General features: G+C 38.4%; 1 protein-coding gene across 1 annotated transcript in view; it reads left to right on the top strand.

The window, feature by feature from the left end:
• Nucleotides 1-3,170, top strand: part of fndc1 (fibronectin type III domain containing 1) — a 51,769-nt gene extending 48,599 nt beyond the window's left edge. Inside the window, exons 19-23 of the mRNA XM_066677837.1 lie at nt 156-235; nt 344-373; nt 1,293-1,454; nt 1,692-1,814; nt 2,059-3,170. Coding sequence (XP_066533934.1) covers nt 156-235; nt 344-373; nt 1,293-1,454; nt 1,692-1,814; nt 2,059-2,174 — 511 coding nt within the window. The 3' untranslated portion in view covers nt 2,175-3,170. The remainder of the gene's footprint in view (nt 1-155; nt 236-343; nt 374-1,292; nt 1,455-1,691; nt 1,815-2,058) is intronic.
• The last annotated feature ends 22,256 nt before the right edge of the window (nt 3,171-25,426 follow it).

Raw genomic sequence — 25,426 nt, 5'->3', positions numbered from 1 at the left:
ATTATGATCTTTATCTTTACAATGGCTTTCAATCAAATTCTGATATTTTTCCCACCATCTGGATTAGTTATTAAAAACTGAATATCCATCAAATCCTTACAAACACTCAGGGTTTATGGCTTTGGTTGAGTAATTTTTCATTTTTCTTCCCCTAGGTACTACTTCAGAGTTCAAGCAAAGAACATTTTTGGTCTAGGGCCGATCAGCGAGACACTAACATATGTTACAGAATCAGGTCAGGATCTCTCTTGAGGTTTTTTTTTTTTTTTTTTTTTTTTTTTTTGCGGTTTAATACATAGTTAATTTGGAAATTCTGCAAATCATATTTATTTCTTTTTTACAGATGATCCCCTTCTTATTGAGAGACCTCCAGGTGAGTGACTCATTTTATAAAAAGCATGCTCAATTCTTTCCATCACTCTTTAAAACAAAGGTGCCAAAATAATTTTCTGCAATGATGCCACAGAATAATCTCTTTCATTTCTTAAAAGCATCAGTGGTTAATATTTTTTTTTGTGACTAATATCGTTATTTAAATACAAACAGCAGAGATTTTGTGCAGTGCATTGTTTACAGGCGAAGGTCATTACACTTCTGAGAGTCAAATTCACTGAAGCAGCAAGTTTTTACTTTATGAGCATGCTTAGATCTTAGGATAGGACGCTTCCAAGAGTCTGAAAGTGGAAGCCCTATCTGTAGTTTCTTACAAAGGTGCATAAAGTATTTGGAACTAATCCCTTGAAGCATGGAATACCAGATTAAAGACTGTTTCTTGCCACCACATGATGTAATCTCCGAAGAGGAATCACGTAGGACGCCTTGAGGAAGTTATGGACCAGATGAGCCAAGTTGTGAATGCTTTGTAGAGGTGAAATAGTATATGTTGGAAAAGATAAAATTGCTGTTGTTTAAGTGTTGAAGTAAGCACCTGGGGTTACACAGTGTGAAAGGTGGATGATGACAAAGAACAGAGTTCTCTCTGGTTGTATAAGGAGTTGGAGTGATAGGAGGGCATTTCTTTTAAGGCTGATAGATTCCTTGCAGATTGTTGTTTTTCTCAAGATGTGAAAAAAACTGTTCCAGGACACAGCAAAACATTCTGTTCCCTACTTTTTTACACAGAAATGGAAAAAGTAAAAAGAATCTATATATTGTGATGTGCTGAATTGAGGGTGGGATTCTAGAGTAGCTACATAACACATGGACACAGTTGAGTTGAGCTTGTTTGTTTGCTTGTTTTGTGAGATCATTTCACATTGTGGCCCACACCTGTTCATTTCTCCATTTCTCAGGTGGTGAGCCTATTTGGATTCCATTCTCATTTAGATACAACCCTGCCCACAGCTCCTGTAAAGGAAGTCAGTTTGTCAAACGCACATGGTACAGGAAGTTTGTGGGTGTGGTCCTCTGCAATTCACTGCGCTACAAGATCTTTATGGGAGATGGCCTGAAAGGTATCCTCACTGTTTTTTCTTTGTACACTTCATTCAACCTACATAATTCAGCAGTACCTTCAGTCTCATGTTGGTCTTTCATGTTGGCAGAATATTGAGCGCTTGCGTGCATTTTCCCAAATGCCTTTGCTAGAATTTCCATCATTGTTGACTTTCTGTACCACAGCTCAGTGTAAACGTAGCAGATGTGGTCTCAGGTTTAAGAGGTATTTATGCCATTGTTCCTTACAATTTTAGAAACTTTCTACAGTATTGCTGATACATTTGGACATGGAGAGGACCACTGCCAATTTGTAGATTCCTATCTAGAGGGAAGGACAGGACCGCACAACCTCTCTCTCTATCTGCCTACAGCTCAAGGTACTACAGTCTCAACACACTTGAAAAATTCACTGAATTTAAGCTGCTCATATTGACTGACTAATCTACATAATATAATGATTTTACGTTTTTAGCAAGACTGATTTTTGAAAAAAAATATATTTGTACTTTAAATACAAATATTAACTATTCATTCTTTGACATTCAGTGGACTACTTAACAGTCTTCATTGCTCACCCAAGTACTCAAGTACTATTCTAACTGAGTTTTTTGTGTTTTTCAGGTTACTATCGCTCATATAGGCAGGAGCCTGTAAATTTCGGGCCCATAGGCAGACGCACGCCTCATCCTTTCGTGGGCTGGTATGAATGCGGGATCCCAATCCCTGGCAAATGGTAACGGAGGCTTTCTGTAAGCCAGACACCACTGGCATCCACATTCCATCCTCCTTCCCTCTCTGTTTGCCAAGTCCATAAATGAACTTTTGCTCACCATGGCAACTGAAGCCCAAACAACATACTGTTTCTGACAGAGAGAATATAATACTTAAAATAACACTTTTCTATATAATTGTTCAAATATCAAGCACTTTCTTTTTGAAGCAGTCTGTATATGAGGAAATACAAGCATGTGTGCTCAGATTCATAGTAACATTTCAGGGACATATTATCCTCAATAATTCCCAGTGATGGCTTCTGACCTTATTTCTGTCTGAAATAATTTATCTTAGTATGACTCAGTAAATTACTTTGATAGGTTCTCTAATGCAAAACACAAGCCCGACTAAGCAATGAGTGAAGATTGCTGAAGCCTTACAAATACAGTGGCCTATATGTTAATGATGTAACAAATTTTCCATGATTGATGTTTTTGTTGTTTTTTAATAAGTCTTCTAGTTTCTTTTTTTGTACTCCTTTTTGTATCATATTACCTTCAAAACAGTTGGCTTGGAAAGTATTGCCCATATTAGGGCAGATTAAAAGGTATTTTCATTTGCTCAGGAAAGGTTACAAAATTGAATAAAGGTGCTATGGAAAACATGAAAAACACTTATGATTTATATTCTGAATGTTGTAATGTTAGTGCCTTTAAAAAATGAAAGTTATACAGTGCTAAAGATGATCAAAATGAAGCCTCAACACCCAGGCCTATTGTTTTGAGAGCCAACAATTATAGACTAATCAATATCAAAGGACCCAATGATGCCATTTGGTCTCTGCATTTTCTTGATCAGCAAACCTTGGTTAAATACTGTTTTACAGAGTCCTAGGTGCAATACAAAACAGTAACCTGTAAATTATAAATATTCTAAATGAAAGTGTAAATAATAAATATGCCAAATGATTAAAAATGTCTTTAAAGTGGTCTTAAACATTTAAATGTAGTGTTATGAGTGTTCCTAATAAAAGGGTTCAATTAAAGAAGAAAACAAAAACACGTTGGAGAGCACCAAGAGAAGGAAAATATATATTCTTCATAACTCACAGACAAGAATGCTTTCGCAAACACAACATATCTCTCAAATATGTGTCAGTGCTCTTCAAGACCTTAACAGCAACCTAAATAACAGAAAAAAACAGGCTGTGACTAGACATCAATTTAGTAAAAAATCTGGACATATGAGTTATTATTTTAATTTTGCTGAGGAATTCTTCAGCACTTTTTTTTAAAACAAGGAATTTATTTAGGGACATAGTTTGGCAGCCCATGGAGGAGAGTGTTTCCATAGTCTAGACAAGAAGTAACAAAGGTATTAGGCTAATGTTTCAACTCTGCTATTGCTGAGTGTCAGTCTCTCTGTGCAGTCATTTCTGCAGTAAAAATAAGAGGTCTCACATATTGTATAACTGAAATGTATATCAGAGAGGATTACAGCTTTCTGTAAGGAAAATGGTATGTATGAATAATGAGGGTAAGAAAAATGTATCTATTCTCTAATTCCTCCCTAAACCTATCAAGAATGTCAGTGGCTTGTCAAATTTTGTTTTAACTATGTTATATTGATTCATATAAAACTGAATGCCAATTTCCTACTCTGCTCCAAAAGTTACATAGTGCTGTTTCTGCAGTGTTGAGTCCAGTGTAGCAATACCAGAGACTCTGTCCTCCCTATTGCAGGTCAGTGAATCATCGCAATGATTTTCAAGCTGTTATTTTAAGATAAAATAAAATGTCACACAGTGTTTCTTTAAGTGAGGGCTAGAGGACGGTGATACTGCTGGAGGACAGTTTTATGTAGTGCAGTATAATCTCTTAGAAAGACCTTGAAGTGTTCACCTGTAACAAAGGCATCAGTCAGGTTGAGATGAAATATAATAGAGTGGAAACCAACTTGGCCACACTAACCTGCACACTAGAAAGCAAACGTCTTATCTATCACACCAGCTACTCTTAATTACAAATTTAAAACAAATTCATGTTTTATTTGGCACTTCGGAATACCTTCCCCAGCAGTCCTTTCCATTCGGAAACACAGGGGTAACTAGCCAGGTCATAGCTTCTTTAGTTGGCCATTGTTTTCAAGAGTGTGATGGTGGTAACTGTTATTTTTTTGTTATTAATTACTAATAAGAATAATATTCATCCATTCATTGATCCATTTTCTGTGCTGCATACTGATCACTGTCACAGTGGGTTTACCCAGAATTATTGGGTGCAAGGAACACACCATTCCATCACAGGGTGAAAAAATATAAAATTAAATTCTATATTATTTACTGTTTTCAAAACTGCAAATCACTGCAAATAGTGGTGTGCAGAACAAAGAACACCAAAAAAATATTGCCCGAAAGTATATTAAATGAAGGTTTTCTCTACCTAATACAGATCAAGTTATCTTTTCAGATCAGATGCATTCAGATGCATTTTCTACATTTGAAGAAATTATAATACTGCTTATATAAAATGTGGTGATCATAAAACATTGTGCAAACATGTTGTAAGTGTCATAACTTTAAATATTTAATCTTGGATGATCATCTGCAGATTTTGATTCAATTTGTATGAGAGAAGTGCCCTACGCGGGTGTGAGGTTCTGTGAATGTTTAACTCTGAAGCAGTGATGAGAGAATGGTTGTATTTTCCTGGGAAATAAACAATTTGTACAGTTTTGGAGCTGTCTCTGCTAGTCCAACATCAGAATTAAACCTTTAATTATTCCCATACAATAGATTCCAGTTCAGATGGGGTCTCCTGCATGACATATATGACATGAAATTGCTTGCTTAATTCACCATGTGACATTTAATTATTCCAGTGTTATACAATGGTTAGTTCAAAATTTCTGTGGAACTGTCATTTGGTTACCTGATTTAATACTGTTTATTCCTGACAACCGGTGAACCAGCGTCAAGGTCATCAGTGCCCAACGCTCACTGATGTGCACGAAATGAAGGCAAGCCTCTCTGGTCTGATCCCACAGAAGAGCTACTGTAGTAAATATTGCTGAAAATATTGACCACAGATTGGAGCATATAGAGCCTTATGTCCATGCTGATGACCTTCATTCCTCTTGCACATAAATAAGTCTTGTTCACTGGTTGTCTTCCCATGAACCCCTCTTGGTAGGTGCTAACCTCTACTTGTCTCATTATCGTAACAGCACATTACACTTGCTGTTTTGGAAATGCTCTGACCAAAACCACATAACCAACAAAATTCTGCCCTGGTCAAAGTGGCTCAGATAATTTTTTTTTCTGTTTCCAAAACATCAACTGCAAGAACTGACTGTTCACTTTTAGTATTAGAATTAGAATCACTTTCTTGGCCACTGTGCTTGCACAAAGAGGATTTTTTTCTGCATTTAGCTCAATCCATGCAGTGAAAAACACATTTACACTCAGTAGAGCGTAAAGGGGGCAGTGGGCACACATGCCCGGAGCGGTGGGCAACCCTAGCCATTGCACCTAGGGAGTATTTGGAGGGTAGGTGCCTTGCTCAAATATCTTCCCTATCATCTTCTTTTATTATCCAGATCGCTCCATCAAAAAATATTGCTTCTAGAATGGGAGAGTGAGTGTCAGCAAATGCTGCTTTTTGCTGCTAACACAAAGGCATTAGAGCTCAGCATGCTTGCAGGAGAATGCTAACTGCCCAGTTCAATATGTTTGCTAACAGATGTCAGCACTGGCAAGCATTTGTACTGACTGAGGGAACAGGAAAGTCATCCTACTGATTCAGACCAAGCAAGGCCAACTGTGTTCTTGGACTCCAAAGGTGGCAGTGGCATCACAAGGGATTGAACTCACTACTGATTACGGGACCAACTCAGGAGCTCATGGATCACAAATGCCACTCTAACTCATCCGAAAAGTGCTGGATGGAGCTCTTTTATCCCAGAGAACAAAGATCCACTGCTCAACAGCCCAATGCTGGGCTGCTTTCTACTCCTTTTGTCAACACTGGCATTGGTCATGATGAACATAGACTCATGTGACTATGGCAGCACATCCCACTCTGTTTGTAATGGTTTTTGTGGAGATTAAACAAGTTGTGGGATTTGGAGGAAAGAAACTGCAATGTCCAAAGTCTAGTCTAACATCCTCATCTGAAGTGGAGCGAAAAACATTCTGGAAACTGAGGATAGGGCTATGCTCTGAAGTAATCTGAAGTCAAACATGAAGGTTATTTTCTGTTCCAAAGCAATGGGTGGCCAAATGGCCTGCTATCTGACCGGTGTTGAGCCTGCAGTATACAACAGAGAAAAAAATCCAACAATGCTAGGTTATTCTTTGGTGCCTTATGCCACCAGTGAAACCGGAGAAGTTACCAAATGAAAATTTCCCTCAAATTTACCATGAGATGACTAAATGCTTTGTATATTTTGCAATCAGAAGTCTGCTGATTTCTTCCTTGTAGCAATAAAATTATTGGCCAGTCAAAAGTGAACAAAAAAACAATCACCCAATTTCCATAAATGAAGTTATGGGACATAATTATATGTAATTGAGAGCATATAAAAGTGCAGCGAGTAATCATGAGCTGAAGAAGGATCTTAACTGTTTTCCACATGCTACTTGTGTGTCTTTAAAAGTAGGTCATGCGCCACTTGGGCTGGAAAATGTTACCATTCATTCTGAGAGGATTAAATCATAGAAAGAAAGTTTCAGGTCAAAAGTGAGAGAGAAAAGCAGAGTGAGGGAGAGCAAAAGAAGGCGAGCGCTACACCTGCATCCATTACCCATGCAGGATTTTCTTTTGCTTTACAACACCGATATATAGCCTTGCACCCAAATGATTCTACTCTGATCCCAACACGAACCTGATCAGAATGCAGCAGTTACATAAGATGAAAGAATTAATGCCTTCATATATCTATTAATAATGAATGGACTGAAAATAATTAAGATCCTGTGCAGAAGTCTTAGGCACCTAAGATAATTATATATATTTAAACTAATGCCTTCTCACAGTAAATACAAAAAATAATATAAAACAAATAAGATATTTTTTTTTCTATAAAGTAGTGGGTGTGAGTGAGTTTGAAGAACAGTGTTTTGTTTAGATTCTGCTTGATTGCATCAATGTGTTAAATCAACAGCACACATTATTTATAATCATTATTTATTAACCAGTAAAAGTAGGTATTGGATGATAACCTCAAATAATACGGACTCCACGAGGAGAGGTTTGGAAAAAGTTAAACCAACACATTCACACACAGAGTATCACACTCACTGGAATAATGTTATTGGGTTTTATTCTAATGTTGGGTGTTATTTGCTGTTTTGTGTTTGATTTTTTAGCATATAAACACTTACTGCTCAGATAAATAGCTTTTTAAAATCTCATAATCTCTGGTGCCTAAAACTTTGACACGGTACTGGTGTCTTGAGCATCAGGCAACCTATTCCTAAATGTTTCATGTTCAGCAGCGTTCTGTGATGTAGCTTTAATATGCAATACACTTTTTGGATGTCTGGTGCCTATTATTACTACTGTAAAGTGAGGCTTACCAGAATCTCACACATCAAATTTCATTTCACAGCAACTCACTTCAACAAACGCTGTTTATACTGTAATCATTTATTATACCGAAAATGTGAAATAGTGGTGGAATGCCCCTTTAATGCCAAGGGACCCATGGTGTATAGAGCAGTGGTGTTTTTGTAACACTGGAAAAAGTCATAAATATCCTGTATTTGGCCAGAGAACCAGCCAGAGAAAAGTAGCTTTTTAAACTGATCTGGGGACAGTGTCTCACAGCTAACCTTATCTTAATCACTATAACAGCAGTTAAGTTGGGCTGTAAAAGTGGGCTTAGCCCAGCTTGTTTGAGCAACATCAGTGCAGACTCAACAAGACCGAAGCTGTAAAAATATAATAAAAAAAACCCTGCAATAAAACGTCAGACTGCTACACTTCAATTTAACAACATTTAAAGACCCTTGTCAACATATCAGTACTCGATTTCTGCAGATTTAAATGTACAGAGACTTTGGAGTCAATGCTCAGTTCCCCTGGCATCCATCAGTGACTGGAGACAAAATGAATATCAATACAATTTTTACAATTATCTCATTTTAATAAAAAAATTCGCATTCATTTATCTGCATGTCAAACAGTGGAGAACTGAAGGCAGTTCATAATGTTAAGTTAAAAATTGTTAACTGCATAAAAACACAAGATTATACCAGATGTGGTTTTGTTACTGAAAAAAAACCTGAATGTTTAGGCGACAGAAATGTTTTGTTTAAAACTGCTGGTATCTCATTACTCCTAAATATGTGTGCGATTAGAATGAGTAATTTCTGCCTCTCTGAGTGCGTCTGCATAAAATCAGTCATCAAAGTCAGACAAAAGTGACTAGTGCTGAGTTCTCTGTGAACTTTATAGCAAGATCCAGTCACAATTTAAAAGCAGAGCTTAAAATTTGAGAAAAACCTGACAACTTAAAAAATAAACGAGTGACACAATGATCCACCAGTTAGCACTTACCACCAATCACAGACAACACCGTCTCTCAAACAAATATTCACAATTCTGCTAATGGGTCCTTAGGGCTTAAGCAAAGTGCTATAAATTTTCCATGTACTAAAATGTCAAAATGTTACACAACCTTATTTGTGAATAGGGTTTTTCTTTGCATTTTAAAGGCAATAAAAACAAGAGTCAGTGATTTGTTCATTCTCTTGAAACATTATTTAATTGATAAAAGTACAAAGATATCTTTCTCTCTCTCTCGATCCTCAAAGCCATACTTGTCGCATGTGCAGAAAGAGGCTAATATGAAATGATCGCTCGTGTTTCTAGAGCAGTGGGAGGCATTATTATAATGAAGTTACGATCTGGTGTTATGGAGTGTTCCCCCTGAACTGTGTGGACAGTTAGAACCATCCTCTTCCAGAGACCCCAGAGCAAAACAACCAACAAAGAACAAATTATATTATACAGGATTAACTATTTATTTAAATATTTAATGCATAAAAATTGGGATAGCACATTAACTAACCTCTTGACCACATTTGCCCTCCATGGTCATACCTAGCCCCATTGACTCCATTAAGGCATGCTCAGTGCCACCAGTTTCCAAGTGGACCTTCCCAGAAAATATCTTTGCCAAAACTCTAGGTGCAACTAAACACAAGTCTAAGGTCACCGTCATGAGCGTATAGTCACAGAGCACCAAACTGTGGAGAAGTGAAACAGTGTTTTCTAGAGTGATGAACCTCCATCCGATGCCTTGAGAATGATTTGGAATGACAAACTAATTACTAACCTGTCCTCTAACATCACCACTTTTCTTCACTACAGCACCTCTGGCTGAATACAAACAACTGCCACTGACTGACAAGAATTAGCAAGAAACCGGTTTTCCTGCTTAAGGCCTTTTACATTTTGGAGCCAAGCAGAAGCATGAGGTGGGAAGGGGAGATTTAGTGATATGATATCATGTTTATTCTGGCAGGGAATTCTCTACAGAGAGGAGTAGAACACACAGTGTTTTCATCATCTCCAGACAGTCTGAGCTGAGTTTTGATGCTAAAATACTTTGATTTGCAGGTTCTCACCGGTAAGAACATTTTCAGCTGTTCCAATAGATAAGCACTGCCAAACCTATCAATGGCAACAGGAATACTGGCAGAGCTTTAGAGACCATAAGGGTTTAAGCAGATACGTTCTATAATGCCAAGGTTCAGGAGGTTAGATGTAAGCTCAGAGTTTATTAGACAAATTCACTGTAATCCAACAAAACAGAAAAACAAAAAACAGCAACTGAGTCCAGTCCAGTAAAGCAGAAGGCTAGCCAATAGATAACATTCCACAGCACAAAATCAGAAACATGCCCTCACTAGCCACTTTACCAGGAGCACCATTCTAAAGGTGGGAAGGGCCAAAATGTGGTCTTACAACTGCCTGAGTTCTTTGTTTGGACTTACAGATCTTCTCAGACTGCAGTAGAAGCAAAAATTCTTCTTTCAGAAAGAGCTGACAACTCAAAATTCAAAGAGATCTAGGCCAAGTCTCAACACAACAGACCAGGGGAAGTACAGGTGAAGGTATCGAAGCCTCCCCATGGGAGATGCAGGCCTTGAGCAAGAAACAAAGAATAAAGTTGAGTTAAATCTGTTGACATGGAGACTGTTCTCCAGAGAGGAACGTCCAGAGGAAGGCTAATTTAGACTCAGGATGATAATGGTATGGCCTGCAGACAGGTTTGATGTGAAATATTAACAGTGCCAGAAGGACAGGGTCTTCAGGACATAACTGTGATCATCTGAGAGAAAAAGCCATTAACTACAAAAAGACAAGCAGGTGCTGGTCAGTTAGAGTCAGATAGGTGCACTCATTGCTGACACAAGCCACGCACACACACACACACAAACACACAAACAGCTTATGTTTTCTTCATGGAAACTCACTGCCATTAGAACGGGACACTCTGGAACAGCTGCCAATGATAAATATATTTTTATCAACACTGGGTGACATTATAACAGTAAATCAGTTTACTGTCACTGCACACCATTCATTCATTCATTGGCTGAAATCTCTCATGCAGTTCTGGGTCTTGTGGGTCCAGAGCCTACCCAGAATCACTGGGTACAAGGTAGGAACACACCCTGGAGGGGGCGCCAGTCCTTCACAGGGTGACACACACTCACACATTCACTCACACACCCACACCTACCAACACTTTTGAGTCTCAAATCCACCTACCGACATGTGTTTTTGGAACGTGGGGGGAAGCACACCGAGGAAACCCACGCGAACACAGTGAGAACACACCAAACTCTTCACAGACAGTCACCTGGAGCGAGACTCGAACCCCCAACCCCAAATCCCTGGAGCTGTGTGACTGCGACAAAAACAGTGGAGGGAATATTCACATTATATGAAAAAATAAATAAATAAATCCCAAGATTAAAGGTTTTAGAAATGCATGATGTACAATGTTTCTTCAGTGTTTCTTGTTCTCTCCAGCACTGTGGTTATTTCTCAGATTACTCTTTCTCCAGGAGAGAGGGAACTTGCCAAAACACTGGCTCACCTCAGCCACACGGAAAACCTGTCACAACTCAGCAGAGGAGACGTAATCAAGCCACATAAAACGTTATTGTTCATAACTCTGGGAGCCTGCACACAGCCAAATGTTTCCGAATCAATATTGAGTCTGTGTTTACCAGGCTGCACAATAGAATACACACAGTTGAGAAATGGGGATTTAAATGTGGTCCCTTTATAACGTGAGTACTGTTAATGTGTCTGTTAGAATAGAAGCTGATATTATGTGCTGTGTTACATAACCATTCGAGAGATCCCTCTCTCAAAGAGCTGCCAGACTCATGAATAAGAGAGAACGGCTCTACGCCCCTCTGACACAGGGCTATTTATTATTGTGAGCTTAGGCGGGACACACAGACAACATCTGCAAAACTTTCCCCTGAGATACAAGAGCTCTGTGTTCCTGAAAAACTGCTTTTTTCCACTCAGAGATCACGTTGCTCACTTTTATACAATCACCTTATCACTTTAGGATAGAGTTTATGCCTGTTTCTTTGCTGGAGGATTGTCAATGGCAAAAGTCAATGTCAAGGAACCAAGCTGGCTTATGAGGATGCTTTTAACCCTCAAAAATGACCCCAAAAACAAAAATGTGGGCAAGAGTAATATTCATGGGCACACATATGTTGCTTGTTTTCATTTAGAAAATATGGAGTGATGTGTTACATTATGCAAATGAGTTTAACATCTCCATGCCCTGTATAAAGCTCCACAGAAATGCAGTTGCTGGAGTGATCAATGGGATGATAGTGGATTGTAGTGGATCCAAAACTGATCATTAGATATAAAATATAAGAATACTAATGTTCTTGTTGCTGAATCCAATCAAAATCTCTTTTTGAAAACAAGGAGCTGAAATTTGAGTCAGCCATATAAACATGCTCAAGATGTATACATATATGACTGTAGTGTATTTCAGTGATGCCTGGTGCTGTGCTCTCACAGGTGGTGCTGAGCTCTGTGAAAAAACTGTAACAATATGAAAGCTTCTCTTTCTTTATGGACAGTACACCCTTATAGCTTATTTGAACTCTACATACAGAACATGACTTCAGCCATTCTCCCTGTCTGCTACAATTTCCCTTCCTCTTCTATTGTGTTGCTTTGATCAGCTGATCTGAGACTTGGTCCTAACTCTCCTTAACGACTGCTATAAATTAGAAGGAAAGAATGAGAGTCCCTCTCTTATGAGGTCTCGGCCAGTCTGCTCCAGCTAGTTTAACTGTGCAGTCATCAGCCTTACCATATCCAAGACATGCATAGATGTAGCCTTGTGCTTGTAAGTGATAGTCAAAGCAAAATATGTGAATGGGGACTCCTAACAACCACTCAAGACCTGGGAGACTCAACTCTCACCATCAGACAAAGTGTACTTAAAGTAATTTTAGGAGAAACTCAAGGTCCACTCTTGCTTCAGATCTGGATGGGATTCCACAGTTCTGTTCATTAACCCTTAAATTGTGTGCAAGATAATTCAGCACTCTGGGGCAGAAAGAATGTGCTGCTGTAAATAAAATGTTATTGAAAAAGACACAGACAAAACAGACGACATTAATCATACAATATCTATACCTCACTAATGTTAAAAGAGACATCAAAACATTGTACATAGATTATAACCTGAACAATCCTGAAATTGTTTATATAGACAATCACTTCCAGTTTTCTTCCATTTCACCAGGCCATGTTAAATATTAGTACATCATCACAGGATTTATTTTCCATTCCTTGAAAAAGTACCACTGAAAAGATTCCAGTGTTTTTCTGGATATGAATGTGGACTGTGAAATCAGCAGCAGGTTGGAGCTCTGTATTTTTATGCTGCTGTAAAAGCCAAGACTCCACCTCCATAGATATGTGTTTTCAGCAAAGACCTTAAGATTGGGTTGCTGAAAAAGTCTTCACACAACAGGGAACCAGAGACTTCCTTAAGAAGCAAAGCCAAACTCTGTCTAAGATTATTTCACATGCTGGAGATTTTCCAATGGAAGTATGTATGATTATAACAAGAAATTTGTGAATGCCTTGGAGTTATGTACATTTCTTCATATAGGGCTCCTTAAAAAGTCTCATGTAAATATCACACACCAGAGTGCCATGTTTTATTGAACAAATGTTTCAAATAATCAAGAGCAATGACGGAAAATGGAAAGGTTGATGGGAAAAGTATGTGAACCCTTGCTAACCCCCATTTAGCAACAAGTGGAGTCTCATTTATTGGCAGTAACCTCAAACAAATGCATTCTGTAGCTGCAGATCAATCCCAAGCAGTGGTTAGGAGCTGTTTCTCTCAGACTCTATAACATTCCGCTAGAATTTACTGAAGCAACATGGAATTCAGTGACTGAAAACATCCCAGGACCTGGAGTAGCAAAGCAGCACCTTAAAATAAAAATAAAAAATTAAACATGCTTAACACTCCCTCCAGAATACTTCACGGTAAAGATTCAGGGGGCTTGTGGTGTTTTATTACAAATATGAAGTTACTAATTTGAATCTTTCTCTGTGGAAGGTGAAGGATTTTTGTAAAATAATAATAATATCATGTTTTTAGTGCATATAGTAGTTAAAGAATATTGATGGCTGTATGGATATATTTAGCAAATTTATAACAAAAATAAAGATAACAAAAATAAAAATAGTATCCAATTGAACGTTTTACATCTGAAAATTATTTGCCTCTGTATTTCTCAGCTGTCATGAGCCATTATTTGCTTGAAACGCTAATGTGTGTGTGTTATTGTAACTGTATACAGCCACATCTATCAGCATCATTTATTTGTATTCAGCCTAATTTCTGTCCATTTTTTATAAGGCACTGCAACACAGCAGCAAATATTTCATACTCTTTTATAGTTTAAGGGGGAGTTTTAATAGTTAAAGTCATTCTTGAAAACTGGATGATTAAATGTTAGAAAATGTTACGCTAAAAGATATGTTATATGTCTGTTGTATCTTCTAAATTCTTCAAATGTATGTGTTTAAGCTCAAAAACATGAAAAATATTAATTGTCTTTGGCTTAGTCCTAACATCCTGAGGCTGTGGCAAAAATTAGCATCAGCAAGTGGTATTTTTCTCTTTTTCTGACCAAACTGCAAATATGTAAGAGTTATGGTTCTACTGGAGTCTTTGTGCCAAAAAAAAGAAAAAATAATTAACCATCCATCCATTATCTGTAACCGCTTATCCAATTTTAGGGTCGCGGGGGGTCCAGAGCCTACCTGGAATCATCGGGCGCAAGGCGGGAATACACCCTGGAGGGGACGCCAGTCCTTCACAGGGCAACACAGACACACACACATTCACTCACACACTCACACCTACGGACACTTTTTGAGTCGCCAATCCACCTGCAACGTGTGTTTTTTTTTTTTTTTTTTTTTTGAGTTTGGTGTGTTCTCCCTGTTTCTGCGTGGGTTTCCTCCGGGTGCTCCGGTTTCCTCCCACAGTCCAAAAAAAAAAAAAAAAAAAAAAAAAAAAAAAAAAAAAAAAAAAAAAAAAAAAAAAAAAAAATAATTAACAATTATTTTAATTTGACATAAGCACTAAGAGTTAGTGTTAGTCGGATTATTAAATATCAGTGAAGTCATGCCACTTGAGATTCAGTTGACCTCCATTTCCAGCATTTTTACAAATATCCTCTTGTGTGTGTGTGTGTGTGTGTGTGTGTGTATGTGTGTGTGTGTATGTATGTGTGTGTGCTTCAAAGTGGAGGAATCATATTTAAATTGTCTAAAATGAAAGCAAATATGTGGTATTTCTTGAGCAAACTTGCACTTATTTCATTTGCTAGCAAAGCATTCTGTGAGGTCTAAAATTCCTACATTTTTTATTTTAAGAAATAATAAGATCTGTCATAAATTTTTCTTATTCTTATTCTTCCACACCCAGAATTTTGTATGGTTTAAAAGACCTGCTGGACAAATAAAACCATATAATAGCTAATATTGCAAGGCCTACTTTTTCATTTTTTGAATTCTCAATATTTTCAGGTGTTTACAGTACTGTGCAAGAGTTGGAAACCACCATTCACTTTTTATTTCCTTTCCAAGCCATTAAGTACAATTAATGATTTTCATTGTTAGGGAAAAAACATATTTAGTGAATAGAAGCATAGAAACATTATTTATTCTTTCAGTATTTTAAAGATCTGTGCAGGAATATTTCCCCCCAAATCTAAAGTTTATTCTTAGCATTCATTGCAGTACATTTTCTGTTTAACATCAACAACATTATTCCAAACATGTTCACATTTTTACGAATGAATGTGCATTTTTTGTCTGATTTGCAAATTGAGGAGTGGACAAATACACCTGTGGATTTCTTTCAGACCTGAACGATCAGCAGATCTGACATCTTTCTCAAAGATAGTAATGTCTTTTTTCTCTCTTTTTTTGACATATATTATTTTCAGTTCCCTTAGATAAATGTCCTCAGGAATTTGGCTGGAAATGAAATAAATGATGGGTAGTCTGTGACTCTAGAACTTTACAGTATATGAGATACTTTTTAAGTAGCTGATATAGATTTTAGAATGAATGTACCAGACACTTGGAAGTAAATTAAACTGATATAGATGGTAAAAGGTATGAAAGGTCCTCTCGCTGGTTATGATCAGTGTTCTTTCTCTGATCTTGTTGTCAGAATAATGAAATGACTGGCAGCTGTGGAGGGCAGATGCTGCTCTTTGTAAAGAGAGATGGAAAAATCCTCCGGCTGTACTCTCTCTGTCTTGCTCTCTGTCAGAGAAATAAAACACAGGACAGCAGACAGAGGGTTGGCTCAGTTAAATATGTTGCAGGTGGATATCAGCATTACAGCCGAGGAATTCACGCCAGGCCGGCAGCAGCTACACACACACACACACACAAACACACGCAACACAAGTGCTCTGTCACTGCTCTGTTTAACATACTCTCAAACATGAATATTTACCACTAACATACATTCCACGCACACATGCTATGCAATGGAACCCAATGAGACGAGATGTGATGAGAACACATGAGGTGATAAAATATGAGATAAGACAACATGACATTATTAGCGAGATGAAGTGAATCCACAATGATCAGTAGACCATTAGGCCAACATCAAGATAAATCAGGATAGATCAAGATAGATCAAGAAAATAAAGATCCCTTCTGGTAACATGCCTTCTTTAAAAAAAAAGTGTGAATATAGCTTGCTAGGATGTAGGAGTTTAATATTTGGAACCACAACTTAGTTTTAATTACAAAGGTTGTTGTGTGTAGTCCCCTCCAGGGTGTATTCCCGCCTTGCGCCCAATGATTCCAGGTAGGCTCTGGACCCCCTGCGACCCTAAATTGGATAAGCGGTTACAGATAATGGATGGATGGATGGTTGTTGTGTAGTATGTGACACATTAGTTGATGTAATGGATGTATCATTAATGTACTGCAGAAATTAGAGTAAACATACAAGACTGTACAGAGTGTAAGACATCAGTTTAGTGAAGTACACACCTGCTCTGTACTGGTTTCCCATTATGACCTGAAGAATAAGTTGACCCCCCACCATTACCTTGCACTACTGATCTGTGTCTCTTAGTGTACTGGGACCACTTCCTCGTCAACAAGACACAACATTTGGCTTCTTTAATCTGGTTTTTGTTGTAAACACATAATTTTAATGTCCAAACTCACTTATGTAATGCCTTGTAATTTAGTATGTCCCCTGCTTCTCTGTTTTCTTTCACACGGTTCAACAAATCCAGAAGGTTGAATCAGTCAAACAACAGTCCTCCACTTTAAAAGTTTCCATCTGTAAAGTCTTCACTAAAGTGAATTATATGATGCACGTCACATTATTCTGAGCCACACACCTAATCTCATATGACTAACATAAATAAAAAAATGGTAAATGCTGTTTTGCTTGTGTAAAAGCATAAAAGTAACTTGACAAAGGTTTATCTTTTCTAGTCAGCCATGATGTTCTCATCCAGCCGAGATGAGCTATGTGCCATAAATCCACATCCCAGAGCTGCTCTGTAGATGCCACTGACTAACGCAGATCAAGAGACCTACAGATCATTTGACTTCCAAGAAAATAGCTATTCTAATAATAATAAAGTTTTCAACAGGGAACTTCTAACAATTTGTGTGAAAACTGGGTTAAACAAGACATGAACGTGCCCTACATTCTGCCTGTGGTTTTGTGTCGTCATTGCTTATTTGTCTTTTAGATTTATTTGTCTTTGACTATTGTGTGTGATTGGGATGCAAGTCTGATTTGAGACACTGGGATGAGTTTGCCTTAAATCACTGCGATGCGAGACTGAGTGGAGTCACAAGTCACTGGGATGTTAGAAAGAGTCAGGAAACGAGTCCCTGGGATGTGAGTCAGAGTTGAATCATGAGTCACTGGGATGTGAATCCAAGTCAAGTTGGATTCACATCAGCCAATTCACTTGGATGAATGTCCAAGGTGAGTCATGAGTCACCGGGATGTGAGAGTGGGGCTCACATGTCACTGGGATGCAAGTCAGTGTTTAATCACAAGTCGGTGGAATGTGCATCATTCATGCATTGTCTGTAATTGCTTATCTAGTTCAGGGTCATGGTGGGAACCTACCTGGAATCACTGGACGCAAGGTGGGAACACACCCCGGAGTGTCAACTTTTGTTTTTGGATCGTGGGAGGAAACTGGAGCACCCAGAGGAAACCCACGCAGAAACAGGGAGAACACACCAAACTCCTCACAGACAGTAACCCAGAGCGGGGCTCAAACCCACAACCCCAAGACCCTGGAGCTGTGTGACAATGACACTACCTGTTATGCCATCATGATGCCCCTGGAATGTGAATCAGAGTCAAGTTAAGGGTCACTGGGACAAGTTATGAGTTACTAAGATGCAAGTGTAAGTGGAGTAACAAGTCACAGAGATGCAATTACAAGTCAAATCACTGAGCTGTGAACCCGAGTTGATTCATGATTAAATGGACTGCAAGTCAGAGTCAAGTCATGAGTCACTAGGCCATAATTCCTCTTCTCTGTGAAGAGGAATCTTTCAATTGATGTTTTATTCATTCATTCATTCATTGTCTGAAACTGCTTATCCAATTCAGGGTCGAGGTGGGTCTGGAGCCTACCCAGAGTCATTGGGCACAAGGCAGGAATACACCCTGGAGGGGGCGCCAGTCCTTCACAGGGTGACTTACACTCACACATTCACTCACGCACTCATATCTATGGACACTTCTTAAGTCGCCAATCCACCCACCAATGTGTGTTTTCGGACTGTGGGAAGAAACCGGAGCACCCGGAGGAAACCCATGCACACACGGGGAGAACACACCAAACCCCTCACAGACAGTCACCCGGAGCGGGACTCGAACCCACAACCTCCAGGTCCCTGGAGTGATTGTGATACTACCTGCTGCACCACCGTGCCACCCATGGATGTTTTATTTTATGTTAATTCATTATTTAAAGAAGCATATTGTTAGAGACATTAGATTGGCAGCATGTGTGAAGAACGTTGTAAAGGTTAAAGACTTTTCTTGTAGGTGTTGTTTGATGCCTCAGTCATGCTAGGCCTGGAGTCCAAGAGAGCACACTTGGCTGCACTCTGCTTGGGTGTATGGATAGCCCCTCAAACCTCTCCCATCACACAAACACAGTGCTAGCCAGAGTGGCTGTCTCTTTTAAAATGCATGCAGCTTTTTGTTTTTTTCTTTTCCTACAAAGCATAGACCTGTCCAGTGGCATTGCATTGCATTGTATTTGAAAAGAGACAGTAGCTTTCAGAGAAAGCATACACTTGACTTTATCCTCACAGCTCAGGGGTACTGTTTGTGACTGGGGGAGTACTAGCTATCAGTTGGAACTGGTAACAAATATTTTAGGAATATAGATTATAGAATATTGAATAGATAATACTGAATTATAATTAAAGAATATTCTGAGTAAAAAGTCAAGGTCCTCCATATAATGCAAAGATTTAATATCAGTTTAAGGTCCTGAACCCAATATCCAACCTAAGAAATATTTTTGGACCTTTCATCTTTAAGGGGACATATTCTACACATTTTCTACAACTAAATACATTTCTTGGGTCTTAATGATACATATGTGAGATGATTTGGTCAAATTATCACAAGGATCAAACAACACAGCAATGTTCTCCCTTTGTCTAAACAGCTCTGTTCAGAATGACCTGTTTCAGCACCTATTCTTTTAAATGAGACACAGCTCCGTTTAGCCCAAAAATCCAGGAGTGAGGAGTGAGGTGAAGCACCTCTGGTGTTTAGCCATTTTAGCCATTAAATTTGTCTTTCATTTTCATATGAAAGTTCAGTTCTGAGATTGGAGAGACTCTGACCAAAAAAAAAAAAAATAGGTGGGACAATTCTATAGTGTCTGCACTCTAGGTAAGACACAGCACAAACCAGAACAATTTTTATCTCATGCAACCTTTAGAAAACTAAGCTGAGTTATTTCACTTGGGTTGTGTTATTTCACAGTTTGTGAGTTGGTATATCTCCAAATTAAAGTGTTAAGGCACTGAAACCATGATTTTATTTTTCCTATTTCCCCTTGAAGTGTTTGGGTAACTTGAAGTGTAGTCTGAAAATATTTGTTTGTTAAAAACATACCAGTACAGCAAGTCATTCAGACAGCTTAGCAAAAAATATAATAGAATAACGGTGTCTCTTTCACTCTTGCATCATCTGATGACTAAAACATTCAGCTCTCTAGATACACATGTTAAATGACATTGGTAATCCCATTCAGTGGACAGCAGAGAAAAACAGATGCTAAAATAGACGAGAGAGAGAAAACATCTGGACAGGCAGACGGTTGTGTAGAAGAGACATTAGTCTTATCTGTATGCTTGCAGCGTCATCAGACAGCATGAATTATAGTTTAATGTTTTCCATGGGGATTAGCTTCAGTGCCAGAATCACCGTCATGCACCCAGAGATAGATGGACTGAGACAGAAAGCCACACAGGGAAGGATGGAGGGAGTGGGTGCAAATGAGGGGAGTGAGTGACAGATAAACAGCGTGAGAAATGCTGGATCTCTTATACTTTTCCCTGACAGCTTTTAAAGTGTGCTAAAGTTGACTCTTGCCTGGTGAGCCAACAGAAGGGCAGCAGAGCTGTTGAAGGAGATGGGGGTGAAGAATAACAGAAACACACTTTCTTACACTCAATAAGATCTGCAAAACCCAAGTCTGTTTAAAATATAGTGGGTCTACTGAGCCAAGCAGCCATAAATGTTCCTGTATTTTTATTCGTTTTAATAATAGGCCTTCAGAGATTGTCTAATGCATTGTGTGAAATAAAAATAATTATATATATTTGTAATATGGTATCTATGTGAAGGTTTGAACATTGATTAGGTCTTCAGGAGCTGAACTGAAGGCTTAGCTCATACAGTGGCTGCAACTGTCCAAATAAAAAAAACATATGAGGGGCTTTAAATAAAATTTTAAACAAAAATCCATAAATGTTTTCCCCATGTACACAGTGAACAATGCAACGAACCATGACCACATTCATTTTCATAGTCCTATATTTAACCATCGCTCTTTGTAAAGAGCCCTTGTATTTTGCCAGAACCAAATATAATAATATAAAAACCAAAGTGACCAGGGAAGCAAATGCTTTTTTCTTCCACTTCTTGGCCTTGGTTTGATGTCATTAAAGAGGAAAATAATTCCTTTCAGGAATAATACATCTTGAAAAGTCATTAAGCATTGGGAATGTAATAGGCTACATGGAAAAAATATAAAAGTGTCTCACATTCATTCAATTCTTCTGCAGCAGGTTTCCAGAGTAATATACGGTGTAATGACTGTTTACCACACATTAAAAACATCCTGAGGTGAAGCTGCAGAATCGTGTGAGAAGGAGCAGGTCTCAGTTGACGAGCAGTCACACTCCACTCATAACACATAGAAATGTGGAACTAAATCATAAGTAACTAAAAGAAGTTGCACGCAAGATCAGCAGAACCATGAGCAGCACATTATAGCTGCTGTTTTCTTAAAGCAGTTAATGCAACACCACGCCCCCTGCCACCCCCCTACTGAGAACATGCTGCCAGTTCTTACTTAAATACATCAAACCCAGACAATCTGTTTGTCATTATGTTACACTGTGTTAATAATTAAGTGTAATTGCTCTGTAATTTCAGTAGCTGTAACCATTGCTGTTAAAGTTTCCCTTGATCTTTACTCCACAATGTAAAGGTCCCAAAATAGTTCTTTCAGCTTCTACTCAAAATATTCTAATCAAAATATTAATCTAAGGATCTAATCTTAGGATCCCAAAAAATATACACTCATACGTAATGTATTAAAAAGTACTCTATAGGTGCTTTTCCATTGCATGGTACCTATTCTCTCATCTCAGCATGGCTCTACAGGTTTTTCTGTCTCGGGTCCCTGGTTGCTAGCACAGCTCCCCAGAGAAATCTTGCAGGAGACATCACAAAACACAGTATCAGGGGACCTATAGGCTTTGAAAACTATAATAACAACGACAACGGTAATGTTAAGCTGTTTACTCATTGTGTATTTACGTGGGGTTTTTTTTTGGAGACTCACGTCCCCCTCAGCCACCAATCTAAGGAGATTCATCATGATAAACAAATATCTCTGGCCAATCAACACTCTATAGGGTTTACACATTTATCACAGCTCGGCTCACTTGCAAATGAGCAGGGATTATGAAAGTACCTGGTACCACATTTGCCTAGAGCTGTAGCTGTAGAGAGTAGAGCTGTGCCAGGTCGAGTAGGAACCATGCAGTGGAAAAGCATCCTTTCCTCTCCAGAGGACATATTTTCACCCCTCTAGTCATTACTTGGCATTGGACATGGAGAACAGTCTACTTGCTGTGCTGTTTGTTGCACGCTAATTTGGTTCATTGACCTCAGCTTATGCCTGCCTCCAAATAACAGCTTAACTTTTTATGCATGTAGTTTGAACAGACATTAACCCCAGGATATAGCTGTTGGAAAATGACAGCAGCTGCAGGACTGGATTGCTTAGTGTCTGTGGCTAGTAACAGTGAAGAAAAAATGTCACATGCCTTAATTAAAAAAGTTATTGTTCAAAGTCACTCACCTTTGGAAATGTTGAATGTTAAAATAACTTGCTTCCATATAAAATGTTTAATGTTGGTTTAATGTGGTGACTTCACATTCATCAATCATTCCCTGAAGGCAGTAGGTGGTGGTTGGGTGAGTTGAATTGTATAAACCATTAGATCACTTGTTTAATGCACAATGTTTACTTTAAGAAGGTAAAAGTATCTGAGTAATGGCCTTAATTACCTCCGGTGAAGCATGAAACACGTGGATCTGTTCTGAGCTCAGTAGGTGCAATGTTACTTTCAAATCTTTATGAGGAATGACATGAAGCTTCAGAAACAACACACTGAACTCATGCCTGCAAACATCATGGGGCCCAATACTAAATGAGTCATTTAGCAGGTGTGGAGTTGAGGTATTTTTCTCCAGTGTGGCTGGCTTCCATTCACACTACACACAAAGCTATGTGCTGATATTTCACATAATCAAGCCCAGCAGAAATGGAAGATTGGGCAAAGATATTAATCTAAACACCAGACCTAAAAAGACTAGGACAGAATATTATTCTTGGAATTTAGAAATCATCTTTAAGTGCTTAATGAAACAAACTCTTCTCTTATTTTAATAACTCACTTTGTTGTTATTGTTTGGCAGCTTCTTCATGGTGTCCTATGTAAATGTGCTTCATGAAAAAGTTCATTTTAATAAAGTTCTAAATTCTTACATTATTTTGCACTTTCCTCACCTGAATCCAGGGCTTACTTGTGTCTCATGAACACAGCAGGGAAAAAATGTTCTTTTTGCATTTTTCATGTCATACTTGTTTACTATTTTGTCACGTTAGTAACTGTATTGAAAACATTTAATCTTATTCCAAAAAAAATCTTGTGAGTTTGACTAGTGGGTAACTGTGTGATTTTCATTAATTAATTCAATCATTGTTTGTAACCGCTTATCCAGCTCAGGGTCGCGGTGGGTCCGGAGCCTACCCGGAATAAATGGGCACAAGGCAGGAACACAACCTGGAGGGGGCAGCAGTTCTTCCTGTGATTTTCAATGAACATATAATGCACAATAGTCCAGTACAACACTAGTGCAAAAGCCATTATGTCCACTATTATATAAATTCAGTGAAGTTCAGTAACTAGTTCAGTAAGTAGTAAATAAATTACTAGATTGTTAATATATTGTTTAATCTGCCTTATTGGCTATTTGGATTTAACCTCAGTATTTGTAAGAAAAAATTATAATTATAGAAATGCACTCCATACTCAGATATCACATTTTACAAAAATGTAAAGAAGGATGCAGTATAAAGTTCTTCGGCATCACTTTAAAAAATGTCTTTTAGGGAATTAATTTTTAAGATATGAGATAGAAGGGCATCAAAAGGGAGATAACAAAGCCCTGTTTTCCCAGAGGGGAAAAATGAAAGGAGAGAGATTTGAAAATGCTTTGAGGAGTTAGTCTGATGCTCTACTCCAGTATCCTGGCTTTAGGGCTGGTGGAGCATCTGTTTCTCTCTAAAGCTCCACTGATGGAAAATCCCCTGGCAGTGAGGAAGAATCCCTAACACACACACACACACACACACACACACACAAACACACACGCACAAACACACACACACACACACACACACACACACAAACACACACACACACAAACAACATCACACACAACCAGACAAACATACAAAATTACAAGTAAAAGAAAACCTTAGCGTAAATCAGATAAAGGATTACAATCTGAGCTTTGACCCTAAAGAAGCAGCTGTGAGGTAATTTGCAGTGATTGTTACTGACTTTTTTATGACTGATTGTAGCTCAATGTTTATCAGTGGGGAAAATGGGATGACAATATTTTTTAATGGTTGGATACAATCTGCTTTCACATTCGCTGATGCAGATATACACAGCTAATATATCTACAGTTAACAGCTGTCCAGACTACAGAGACCAATTTAGGACCCAATACATATGTTGAGGTCAGACAGATTTATTCATTTCATAATAACACATCTCTACTATAACTGCAAAACCAGCAATAGCCTTGGGCTCTCTTCTTACTTGCAACATATTGTATAACAGTATGAGTGTACAAGTTTTCCTCAGATCAGAAATAATAATATAAATGTATCCACATTTTTTGTGTTGTCGCTAGCTGTAGACCCATTAGCTTGCTAACTGACAAGTTAGCACAACAAAGAAATGCATCACGATTTCTGAGTAAGATCAGAAGTCTGCCGAAGTATGTTTATATGTATTTAAAGGCTTGTCCATCTGATAGGTTAATTTTAATTTCCACTAAGGCTAATCTCTTTGTTAAGTGTGACGCCACATGTGTTGTTTTGCTGTTTCCAGGTCCAATTGGGCCTTTGCTCCCTTGTCATACATGAATAAAGCCCATGAATCACAATTATGTGATCTCAGTTCAGGAGTTCAAAAAAGGAATAAATTAAAGGTAAAAAGAAGCAAATATGTCTTTAGCAGCACAATTAGTACATTCACAGGTCATTCTCATGGTTCTTCTCTGAGAGCATTGGGAGCCACAAAGTGAGAGCTCCCACAGCTCTGTCTCTGGGAGCAGAGGGGCCACAAAGGGAGCCATATCTCCCGCTCACGGTCAGTCTAACGTGTCCTATTATGCGATTATCTTCTATAAGAAGTAGCTATGTTTTTTTTTTTTTTCAATTATTTGTCATTGTACACAATGACAAATTGAAATGTGTCTTCTGCATTTAACCCATCTGTGGCAGTGAACACACACACACACACCCAGTGCCCGGGAAGTGTTTGGGAGTTCAGTACCTTGCTCAAGGGCACTTCAGCCATGGATGTTCCTGTCGGTCTGGTACCAAGCCCGGTCCTCTAACCATTAGGCCAAGGCTGCGCCCCAAGGTTTGTACAAAACTAATAACTCACCAGAAGATCTGAAAAGTCACTATATATCGTGGCAAAATCACAAAGTTCTACTTGGGATACAGAAATCTATTTTCAGCCATAGGAAGCCTACAAAAAAACTTGACTGGGTTGTTTTATTTCATAGGTTCTGAGTGGGTGAGAGCTCCAGGTTCTCA

This window comes from Hoplias malabaricus, chromosome 7 (assembly GCF_029633855.1).
Source record: "Hoplias malabaricus isolate fHopMal1 chromosome 7, fHopMal1.hap1, whole genome shotgun sequence".
Lineage (NCBI taxonomy): Eukaryota > Metazoa > Chordata > Actinopteri > Characiformes > Erythrinidae > Hoplias > Hoplias malabaricus.
Note: the sequence above shows the minus strand (reverse complement) of the source record. Positions and strands in the feature narration are given on the sequence as shown.